This window comes from Labeo rohita, chromosome 19, assembly GCF_022985175.1.
Source record: "Labeo rohita strain BAU-BD-2019 chromosome 19, IGBB_LRoh.1.0, whole genome shotgun sequence".
Taxonomy (NCBI): Eukaryota; Metazoa; Chordata; class Actinopteri; order Cypriniformes; family Cyprinidae; genus Labeo; species Labeo rohita.
The window spans coordinates 15,717,463-15,729,960 of NC_066887.1; the positions used below are offsets into that span (position 1 = coordinate 15,717,463).

The 12,498-nt window shown below is 35.1% G+C and overlaps 1 protein-coding gene and 1 long non-coding RNA gene across 3 annotated transcripts in view; one reads left to right on the forward strand and one right to left on the reverse strand.

Moving 5' to 3' along the window:
- Positions 1–7,254: 7,254 nt before the first annotated feature.
- On the reverse strand, positions 7,255–9,885 carry LOC127181934 (uncharacterized). Its single transcript, XR_007829835.1, has 3 exons — positions 9,803–9,885; positions 9,184–9,292; positions 7,255–8,031 (listed from the first exon to the last, which is right to left on the reverse strand). It is a non-coding gene; the product is annotated as an uncharacterized LOC127181934 (long non-coding RNA).
- Positions 9,886–9,924: 39 nt separating this feature from the next.
- phf14 (PHD finger protein 14) overlaps positions 9,925–12,498 on the forward strand; it is a 120,398-nt gene continuing 117,824 nt past the window's right edge. For both annotated transcript variants that reach the window (XM_051136951.1, XM_051136952.1), the window contains exons 1-2: positions 9,925–10,033; positions 11,079–11,189. In XM_051136951.1, coding sequence (XP_050992908.1) covers position 10,033; positions 11,079–11,189 — 112 coding nt within the window. In that variant the 5' untranslated portion in view covers positions 9,925–10,032. The remainder of the gene's footprint in view (positions 10,034–11,078; positions 11,190–12,498) is intronic.

The window sequence follows — 12,498 nt, forward strand, 5'->3', positions numbered from 1 at the left end:
CAAAAAGAGGCAGAGTTGTGCCTATCGTCGTGCTTTATCGTCGATCGCTACTTTCCGGCATACGTCACGCCTATCAAGGGTACTGTTGGCGGTGGAAACGCAAGCTGGATCAGAGTGTACGGTCCCGAATTGTACCATACTGTACTAAACTGACCCGTACTGCTCGGTGGAAACCTGCCATAAGTGCAGACAGCTATACAGTAGATTGTATTTACACTATGTTAAAATAGCAGGATGCATATTCTGCTATTTATAATACTTATGGCAAATAGAGGCACCTCAGTATTGTAGTTTATTGTAAAACAGTATGCAATAATACGGTATTGAGTGTAAATTTTAGTTTTAATCCAGATTACTCATTGGGACAATAAGGCCTCCCTACACCTACCCTAACTGATGAACTATTGTCAACTTTTCGATTATTTCCTTAATTTTTATTGAAAATAAAAATGCTGTATGATATGAGATTTAAAAAGGGAGAAAAAAAGTTTGCCAAAACAATAAGACTACAGCACGCACTTCACCATCTGCGCCATTGGAGCTAAAGTATAGTAGTTTGTAGTTTTGACTAGCTTTATCACATGTTGGTGGGCGGAGTTAGTGTAAATAGCCTCTGCCAACAAGGCGGGCTATCTGCACTTAGTGTAAATAGACACTGCGAAACTGTAATCTCTAGCTTCCACTAACTTCCCTATGGATGTTTATACGATTATAGTTTATAAAGTTTAAAATATGGATATTTTTTTACACAAATGCACTGTAAAAACAATTTGTTGAGTCAACTTAAAATAATTTGTAACCTGGCTGCCTTAAAATTTTAAGTTCAGTCAACTCAAAAAAAGTTTATTCAACTTTGAATGTTAAATTATACTAAGTGACAACTTAGATATTTGAGTTGAATCAACTTAAAATTTTAAGGCAGCAGGGTAACAAATTATTTTAAGCTGAATCAACAAATTGTGTTTTTTACCTTTTACAGTGTGCATCAATTCACTTTAGAAGGCATTTACTAACCCCCTGTCGTGTCAGGAGCCGTGTGGAGTACTTTTTTATGATGGATTAATGTATTTTTTGGGCTTCAAAATCTTAGCCCCTATTCACTGCTATTATAAATCATGGAAGAGCCAGGACATTTTTTTTTATATAAATCCAAGTGTATTCGTCTGAAAGAAGAAAGTCATATACACCTAGCATGGCTTGAGGCTTAGTAAATCATGGGGTAATTTTCATTTTGGGGTAAACTATCCCTTTTAAGTAAATAAATGCAGAATTTTCCTTTTTGAATGAACAATCTCTTTAAGTTTCCTCTGCACTATTTAAAGCTGAATTAAATGAGATATAATCAGGGAATAGTAATTCCAATTGTGCTGCTTAGTTAGTAACTAGAATTAAAGAGAAAGTTTCAGCGCAATAAAATATGTAACGATATTCCTCCCTAGTTGCTTGTTTGTGTTTATGTCTAGGAGCCGAGCAAAGCAGCAGGACGATAAGGGAGAAAAACGACAGCGCACACTGTGGCGTCAGGAGCACAGAGACGTCTATAAACTAAAAGAAGCACTGCACTGTCGGAATATGACAGCCAATCCATCAGGGAAATGGAAGCTCTGTCTACTGCACCAAGGAGAGAGTGGCCAGAACTTTTATAAATAGTCACGCATTTTTAAGGGAAATTGAAAGTTGTCAGACATATGCTTTCCAGTCTTTCTGTTGATCATCCAAGTGACCGCGTTGGCTGAATATGATTGAAACATCAAAGCATACAAAGTAGGAAGGTTGAAGGCTAATGCACGGAAGGACATGGTGGAATGATTTCATTTGTGGCCTTGTGTCTTAGAGCAGATCTGAGGTTCGGTCTTTTGATGAAAAGCTAAATAATTAAATCAAATGTAACATTTAAACAAACTGGGCTACACAATTATTTAAAGTAACTGAATCAGTATTATATACCTCTCTTAAAGACAATGAAGGGATGATGCTAATTGAATATAATGGAATAATATGGAAACTAATGGAAAAGTAAAGCCTTTTTGGTTGACATCACTGAATTTGTTCTTTTGATCCAGCCAGCGCAGAGTGAGGTCAACCAGGTACAACGTGGCCCCAGGATACAGCTGTTCAAGATAAAATAGAAACAGGTTGATTATGGTCTAGACAGAGTCAATAAGAAGTAAAAATGTCAGGATGTTTCTTAATTTTGTCAAGAGACACCCAACATGGTTGCTAGCTCAGATACGAATCATCAAATTCAATCAAAACTTCCATACAGAACATGAGGGGTTTGAATTTTTACATTCGGGAAGAAAAAAATGGAAATGATCATTGAGGATACAAAACTGAAATACAAATGTAACTTCAAAGAGGAAACACAGTGTATCTAATTCAAAGAATAGCATAGTGAAATAGGCAGGAGAGGCAGTTGATTAAAGCTGAATATCTCCTCATGTGGAAATGTTAGGCAGACTTTTGAGAATGCCGCGTTAAAGAGACGTACCCTGAGGCTCGGGGCAAAATATGTTACACGGACGTGTGGTCATCCTTTCATCTGTGCATGGCCAGCGAGACCTACGTTATTAACCTCATCAAAACTAGCGTGGCCTGCAAGTCAAATATTATGCCATGTCCTGAGGAATGTTTCCCACTGTTCTTTTTGGACAATAAGGGAACCCACATGAAAAGGGAGTTTAACTTTGAAGTAACTGCTAGCGGTTGCAAAAGCAGTTGCAGGGAAGAGTCACATTAAGCTGACTGCCAATTAGCAGAAGGTGTAAGATAAAGAAGGCCTGAAAATTAGCACCATCGCATGGGAGTCATTAAGTCCAACGACTGCCCTATGTAATCTTATAATGGCTGAAGGAATATGTGATACCATTTTGCTCATTTAGGTGCAGAAAAATATGTACAAATATATGTTTCTGTTTAAAATGTCAACTTCAAATAGCTTCCTCAATTACCACACCTAAACATCATTAGGGCTGCAAGCAAGAAACAGCTATTGTTTGGGTTTGGAGTGTATCCAAGAACCGGTTTGTATTTCTCTTTTTAAAAATGATGTTCATGACTTTTGGTTCCGAACAGCTATTTCTCAGAAGCTGTTCCCTGTACTATTCAGTGCTAAACACTCAGCGCAACTAGTGAATCATTCTTATAAACCCTTTTTTAGTGAATCAAAAGCACAACATACAGCTTGACCAATGAAGTCCAATTTCCAAATGAATACCTCCTATAAGGGGGTTCTTTGTACTTTGTACTTTGTACTTGTTCTTTGTAGTGCATCTGAATCAAAAACATACAGCGTGAACTGAGAATATTTCCTGGAGCAAACCGGGAGCATTTCTATTATATTTTGACACTCTTTATAATACTGATTTAGATGGATATAAATAGTCTTTAACTGCAGTACAGAGTATGTTGTTCATTCACAAACTGAACGGTGCAATAAAGAACAGCTTTGTCGCTAATGCATACCGATAGAAGACATTTGTGTATTTCACACAGACTATTACACCCAGTGCTTTTTATCTTATAAAGTAAACCATTGCAAATGATTCAGTGCATGTTAATGATTAAGTGTACTGTTGACACTATTTAAACAGAATCACAAAGCATTTCAGACCTTTTTGTAAACCCTTTGCCAATTGCTAATTCTGATTCTAAACAGCTGATAGAAAACAGGCATTACATGATTTCTGAAATATTATCAGGGAAAATTAAGTTGGTACAGTTGAAGTCAAAAGTTTTTATACACCTTATAGAATCTGCAAAATGTTAAGTATTTTACCAAAATGAAACAGATTACACAAAATGCATGTTGTTTTTTATTTAGTACTGACCTGAATAATATATTTCACATTAAAGACATTTACATATAGTCCACAAGAGAAAATAATCGTTGAATTTATAAAAATGACTCCATGCTAAAGTTTACATATGATTGATTCTTAAAACTCTGTTGTTACCTGAATGATCCACAGCCGTTTTTTTTTTGTTTGTTTTGTTTTGTTTTGTTGAGTCCCTTGTTTGTCCTGAACAGTTAAACTGCCCACTATTCTTCAGAAAAAATCCTTTTGGTCCCACAAATTCTTAGCTTTTTCAGCTTTTTTTGTGTAACCCCTTCCAACAGTGACTGTATGATTTTGAGATCCATCTTATCACATTGAGGACAACTGAGGGACTCATGTGCAACTATTACAGAAGGTTAAAATGCTCACTGATGCTCCAGAAGGAAAAGTAATGCATTAAGAGCTAGGAGTGTAAACCTTCATTTCAGTTATGAAGTTGAGTAATTTGTAGATTCCCAAAATGTGTATTTAATTGCAAAACACCATATATGTAATCATACTTATGCAAAAGGAGTTTTTGAGAGTAGTTAAAGGGATAGTTCACCCAAAAATGAAAATTCTGTCATTAATTAATCACCCTCATCTCGTTCCGAACCCATAAGACCTTTTTTCATCTTTGGAACACAAATTAAGATACTTTTGATAAAATCTGAGAGCTTTCTAACCCTGCATAGACAGCAACACAGCTACCACATTCAAGACCCAGAAAGGTAGTAAGGACATTGTTAAAGGAGAAGTGCACTTCCAAAACAAAGATTCACATATAATGTACTCACCCCCTTGTCATCCCAGATGGTCAAGTCTTTCTTTCTTCAGCTGAAAAGAAATTATGTTTTTTGAGGAAAACATTTCAGCATTTTTCTCCATATAATGGACCCATGGTGCCCCAATTTTTTTTCCAAAAATGCAGTTTAAATGCGGCTTCAAACAACCCTAAATGCGGTTGTAAACGATCCCAGCCGAGAAAGAAGGGTCTTATCTAGCGAAACGAACAGTTATTTTAATAAAAATAATACAATTTATATACTTTTTAATGCCAAACGCTTGTCTTGTCTTACTTTGCCAGGACTGTTTTTGTTCCGGTTCATGACAGTTAGGGTATGTCGAAAAACTCCCATCTCATGTTCTCCCTCAACTTCAAAATCGTCCTATATCACTGTTTTACCTTTTTTGTTAAGGGTGTTTGATCTTCTTTGCATGTTCACTTTGCAAAGACTGTGCCAGTACTTCTGCAGTGATGTAGGATGATTTTAAAATGATTTTTGAAGTTGAGGAAGAAAATACGAGTTTTTCAACATACCCTAACTGTCTTGAGTCAGAATACACAGTGTTCAGGGAAAGAAAGGCAAGATGAGCGTTTGAGATTAAAAAGTGTTTAAATTATATTTTTTAAAAATGAAAATAACCGATCTTTCGCTAGATAAGACCCTTCTTCCTCGGCTGGGATCATTTACAAACCATTTTGGATCGTTCGAAGCCGCATTTAAACTGCCTTTTGGAAGTTCAAAATCAGGGCACCATAACAGTCCATTATATGGAGAAAAATGCAGAAATGTTTTCCTCAAAAAACATAATTTCTTTACGACTTTGTTTTGGAAGTGGACTTCTCCTTTAAAATAGTCCATGTGACTGATATCCTGCTATTAATTAATACTGTCAGATGTCAGAGCAGAAGTTTATCAGAATGTATGACCTGTTTTCATTCATACAGTGAAAGTGAATGAGGACCAGAGGCTTTAAAGCTCCAAAAAGGACCATGAAAGCATGATAAAAGTACCTTATGACTCATGCACCATTTTCCACGTCTTCTGAAGCCACACAGTATAGCTCAGTGTGAGGAACAAAGGGTGAGTAAATGATGACAGAATTTTCATTTTCGGGTGATCTATTCCTTTAATGGCTTTGTTTTGCTCGGATGAGCTCCACGCTAATCATTTCAACGGCTTTCCTAAGAATATTTCTTAACTTCTCTTTGCCAATTAATTTCAAGCATTTGAGTTTCCAATTGAATAAAGGATTGTGCATTGGTATAGATTGTCTCTTTCCTAAGGAGTAAATAATCATATCTAAAATGACGATTAAATTAGCGCAGCCCTGCACACGGAGGGTGACATTAAGATAACACAGAGATAACATCTCCACACAGGAGCAATGTGTTTGTAATCAAATTCACTCAATTTCAGCCACACGCTCCAGTGAAAAAGCTCGCATGGAAAAGCAATGGGCACCTCGGCAAAGATAAACGGTGGCCAACGTGCTATGATTTACACCATATGAATGGATAAATATTTCAATTTAAATGCAAAACATTAAACTGGCGGAGGCAGTCGATCAACGCAAGCATTTCGTAACATACTTCTTTAGGGTTCATAAATAATAGCCCATGCAATTAGTTCTCTTCAAATGAGATTTTAAAGCTGGCGTGGCACAGTACGTCTTTATAGTAATGTTTTTATTTCCTAAACCTTGTGTTATTCTTGTTCTTAATGTAATTGCTTCTGTCTTTTGCCTCATCAAGCTGACAGATATCTGCAGCAAGATCGTTTCTCAAGATATCCATGCAGCTCCTCTGTGAGTTTCTTCATGTACAGCCTCTCGGTCCATCACCGATACCGTCACTAGATACTGAATAATGCTGTATGCAAACTTGAAGGTGTATTTTCTGATAAAGGTCTTATGTTATGTGCCCACGGAACTCTAAAGGAACATTCTCAGAACATCTGCCAATGTTCTAGCAAGGTTAAAGGTTAATAGAATAGAACATTCATAGAACATTGATTCAGTTATCTGGTCTTTAGTAACATTCTCAAAACGTTAGTACAAAAACTTTATTTATACATTGTATATGGAACATTTTTCTGAAACATTTTATTTTTAAATGTTACTATTTACTAGTTTCAGAGGGTTCAGAGAACATTCAGAAAAATTTATTTCACAAAATAATAAAATGGAATATTCCTCTTGTTGTCTTTAATGTTCAACCAAGTAAAAAAAATAAATAAATAAATAAAAAACATTTAAAAAGCTCCTGCCATTTTAAATATTTTCATAAAGGGAACGTTAGCCAAACATTTTTAGAAAATATTTTTGTTATCAGGTCTGGAATTTTTATATATTGTGAAATATTTACAATTACAAAAATATGTAATATTTAAAATAGTTGTTTTCTATTTTAATATATTTTAAAATGTAATTTATTTTTGTGATGCAACGCTGATTTTTCAGCAGTCATTAACCCAGTCTTCAGTGTCACATGATCAGAAATCATTTTAATATGCTGTGTTTGTGCTCAAGAAACATTTCTGATTATTATCATTGTTAAAAATCCTGCCCAATATTTTTGTGGACACCATTTTCAGTCTTTTTTTTAAGAATGAAAAGTTCAAAAGAACAGTATTTATTTATTTATGTGACAAATTATTTTTTTGCAAATGTCTTTACTGTCAGTTTTGATTAATATAACAATATAACATAATTAAGTATTAAGTCTGCAATATACAGCAATTCATAAACTGCACCATATTTAATACAGATTCAGAATAATGCATTATTAATATATTTCACCCTACAATAATGCATAAAAAAGCTCTTACTGACGGATATGTGCTGCTGTACAATCATACTGGCTAATATGAAGCATTTATTTCATTCGTTGGCAATATTACATGTCATATACAATTGAAAATGCTGGCAATAGAATGGTGACAGAGATGATGACGATGATGCTTATGATGATATCCGAAAAGTGTTTCGATGCCAAGGGATAAAAAACTGTGGCTTTCCAGCACAATACAGTGCTATTTGTCATCGGGCAAGGACAGTCGTAATCATCCCTTGCGCGTGCCTTTCCCCATCAGTCTTCCCCTCGCTGTGTATCAGGATCAATCTAGGCTCATTTATTTTAATCGTCTCCTGTTTGCTAAACTGGCAAAGTCAACAGAGGACGACAGAAACAAGCCTCGCTCTCAGAACAAGCCAAAAAAAGTAATTTTCCAAACTCATAATATTGTTCTTGTTTTTCTGCAAACATGTGGGAGTTCTAAGACTTGTGTTAACCTTAAGTGTGTCCTTAAATGTAAATTTAATTAAGGTTTCTTTTCTTTACTTTTTTTAAAAGTTGAAGGTAACTGACCCTTCGGAAACAGCTTGACTGACAGGCGTTCTGACCAATCATAATGCCGAATTCGCCATTCTGTCAGACAAACAAATCAGACAGGAGAGTAGATTAAACTTCAGTGGACTTAAACTTGAAAAATTGTGTGTATTGACATCTTGTTGAAATAAAATATGTTCTGACATTCATTCACGTTTATTTTGTGTGTTAAGTAAAGAAGAAAAGACGATCTGTCACGACACATTAAAGAACCACAAAACGGTATTTATTGTTTGAATTTCTTGACATTTTAAAGCTAAGACCTGAGACCTTGTTTCACTTTTCTCATAAATGCAAGTTTCTATCTCCTAGTTCGAACTTTATAACTCGATTCAACTTAACAATAGCAAGTTTGTCAATACTGAGGAAAAAAGCCGGAAGTGTGGGACATTAATTAAAGGGAAAAGAGAGAACGACGATTGGATTTTTCTTATCAGAATTGTGAGATCTCGGAATAATCTTGGAATTACGAGAATAAAAACAGAATTTTGAAATACAAACTAAAATGTACGTTTTTTATTCTTTAATTTCATGGCCTCCATAGACTGCTACTTGAAAACTGTCACTTTCTGCCACCAGACAAAAACACCATCACTGTTTGCAAACACAATAGTGCTGTCAAATTATTAATCGCGATTAATCGCATTTAAAATAAGTTTTTGTTTACATAATATATGTAATATATGAGTGTGTACTGTCAATATTTGTTATGTATATATAAATACACATGCATGTATATATTTAAGAAAAATGTTGTTATATGTGCATATAAAATGTATATAATATAAATTATATGAATATAAATATATGGGCATTAATACATGTAAATATATACTGTATGTGTCTTTACATAATAAATGTACACAGTACACACACATACTTTGTGTAAACAAATTTTTTTTTATTTTGGATGCGATTAATTGTGATTAATCGTTTGACAGCACTAAAACACAAAATTGGTCTATTTGGATTCTTTTGTGGTAGCATTGGCTGTGTAAAAAATAGTTAATATTTATTCCAGCAACAAGATTTAGAGAGTTTAAGTGATTGAGAATCACAGAAAATCTAAGTGATAACCAGTATTGTCTTTGTGATGCCTTTTCTAATCTATAACTTTACAGTATATCGACATCACAGTGACTTTAATTAATAAGTGACCCAAAAATGATAATTTGCTGGAAATGTACTCACCCATCCAATGCAGAGGAGGTTGTTTCTCCATCGGAAAAGCATGGCGTCACTTGCTCACCAACGGATCCTCTGTAGTTAATGGGTGCCGTCAGAATGAGAGCTCAAACAGCTGTTAAAACACCACAATAATCCATAAGGAAGCACCGTTTACAAGCAAAACAGTTTTAAACAAATATATCAGATGATTTTGATGTGAGAAGACAACAGGGGATAGACTTTTTGAAAGCCTCGTTATCAATTATGGATTCGTATTTTGAACAGAATCAACGGTTTAAAGTTAAAACGTCTTAATGATGGTTTTGAAGTACGTTCTTTAAGTATTTAACGTTAAAGTTAAATGTGAATATACACCATGTCGGCATTGTCGATTGACCTATTTGTTCGTACTAACAACACTCAATAAAAACGACTAAATAAAGCCGACGGCCCGCGCCGTCCTGGGTGGCCTGTGACATGTTATTTGTTTATTTATTATTATTAGTCACATTTACAGTTTCATATAGCCAAACAGCAGTGGCGTTCAGTGTTATATTGTTCAGCGTTACTGCTTTTCTTTTACTACAAATTGTGAAATAAATAAGTCAAATATAGTTTTAAAATTACTTTAATGACAACTTACCACACAAAAGTAATGCAGATGTTTTCAAACTCATCTGGTGTCAATAATGTGACTCACTGCTCAAACTGATGCGGCGGTTGCTATGGTTTCCAACTCCCACTTTGTGAGCTGAACGTCAGCACAATGTGTACACGTGACACACAATATCGTAGACGTACTACGCAGAACATGAGCTGAAGAGGCGTTCGTTGTACCTTTGTCCAAGCTATCCAAACGCGAAAAACCCATAAAGTGAGTAACCCTCGCTGTTATAATATACATTTTGAAAGAGAAAAAATAGCACAACAGAATCACCATTCGAATTTACAACATGCGGTGTGAAATGAGAGAAATAAGCGCTAATAGATACCATAAGGCTACTGCTGCTTTAGCTCGCTGGCTAACTGATGTGAAGTTCCACTCTGCATCATGCAGCTTTATGGACGCACAATATCACATATTCTAAAGAAATATGAGTTATTCTATGTATTTCCCGCCTCGTGTTAGATTAAATAGCATACTGCATCTTCGTATCGCCAGAAAAGCTTCTAGTATCTGCAGCCTAGCCAGACTAATAACATACTCAGACTGTGTTTCTCTGTGAGCTGCCTACCGTGACAGTAGGACCTGTACTGCATTTTTAGCCAGCATAATGTGTGTAAGTTAACTGAACTGCAGCTCAAGGGATTTAAAACACAGTTACAGTCTGTCGTTATTTGTTGTTCGTTTAATATAATGCATTTACACGATGAATACATTTACAGTCAGAGACGTATGAAGATAATGTTTACATGGTGGCATGGTAGGAAGGTATCATACCACACTCATAGGTTGTTGTTGTTGTTGTGTGTGTGTGTGTGTGTGTGTGTGTGTACTTGTTTTTGCTACATTGTGGGGACCAAATGTCCCCACAAGGATAGTAAAACCTTACATTTTTGACATTGTGGGGTTAAAAATGATTAAAAACAGTAAATGATGTTTATCTGAAAGTGTAACCATGCAAACATGTTTTCTGTGAGGGCTAGGGTTAGGGTTGGGTTAGGGGATAGACAATATCGTTTGGTCTGTATAAACTCTATAGAAGTCTATGGAAAGTCCTCACAGTTCACAAAAACAAACATGTGTTTGTTTGTTTGTTTGTTTGTTTATGCAGCGTAGCTGTGACAGTTAAATAAATGAATACACTTTTGGTGCAAAAATGGGTAATTTTCAGTTTCACGTTACTTCAACTTAAACTTAAGTTATATATAAGAAATTAAAATCTCATTGGGAACTGTTATTTTGTTTTTTTGTCCAGTGGATCGAGGGTCGAAGCGGCGACAGGTGAAGCCTTTGGCTGACTCTTTGCTGGATGCTCTGGATTATGACAGCTCAGATGACAGTGATTTTGAAGTCGGAGATGCATCGGGTAAAAATGAATCTCACAAAACCCCTTCTTGTCACATTGATGTAAAGGCATACTGAAAATGTCAAACAATTGTATTGTGGATCAACGGGATGTGTCAAATAATACGTTGTCATGGCGAGCCTCATACATTTGAAATATTCAAAACATATCTGATGGTTACATTTATATTTATACTGCAGTCGGCCATTTTAGACTTGGCCTCTTCATGGGTTTTCTCACCTGTCATGAAAACAGCTGCTGAAGTGGAGATGAGACCTTCATCACCATGTGCGTCACTGTTTTTCGCCTGCCTGTAGATTAGACCTCCTGCAATGCATTACTAACGCTGGAGTCACACAGGCAATGGCTTCACATCACCATGACAGACTGGAGGTTAACGCAAAGCTATCCCATCAAGCTGCTGTCAACAAAAGTGCAGAAATATCTGCAACCTGATAATGAAATTCTAACACTTTGACCCCTTTGGGTCTTAAAGTTTCGCTGCATGAAGAAATTTCTGGTCAGAAATAAAAATGGAGTGTCAAATTATTCTGATCTGACAATATATCATTGTCATAGGCTGTATAAAATTATATTAAATATGTATTAATTATCAATCACACATTCATAGTTCATGGTGGTGTTAAATACATGTTAAATGCATGGCGCTTCACATTTAATGAAGCCTTCTGTTGAAGCTACATGGAAGGATGAGTGTTTATGTTTATTAACTCACTCAGAGTAATATTCACTTAGAGTTAATTAACATTTTCAAGATTAATTTGTGGTTGAACATGCAGCAAAGTTATATGCTGAAATCTCCTTGCAATAAATATGAGCTGAAAGTGACCCCAGAATCAAACCTAACTTTAAATAATCAAATCAAGGATGTGCAGGACAATATTTTTTATGTTGACCCAGTCACACTAGTTTAGATTTTAACTGTGAATGTAATACTTATTTTAACATATTACACTAATGTGATTATTTTTTTTTAAAGAAGACAGAAATGTTTTTTAAAGAAGTCACTTCTGCTTACCAAGCCTGCATTTGTTTGATCCAAAATATAGCAGAAATTTTTTAAATTGAAATATTTTACTGTTCTTTCTGTACGAATATATTTAAAAATGTAATTAATTCCTGTAATTTTAAAGTTGAATTTTTAGCATCATTACTCCAGTCACATGATTCTTCAGAAATCGTTCTAATATTCTGATTTGCTGCTCAAAAACACTTTTTATTATATTTTAATTTTTTCAGGTTTCTTTGGTCAGTGGAAGTTCAGAAGAACAGCATTTATCTGAAATAGAAATATTTTGTAACATTAAAA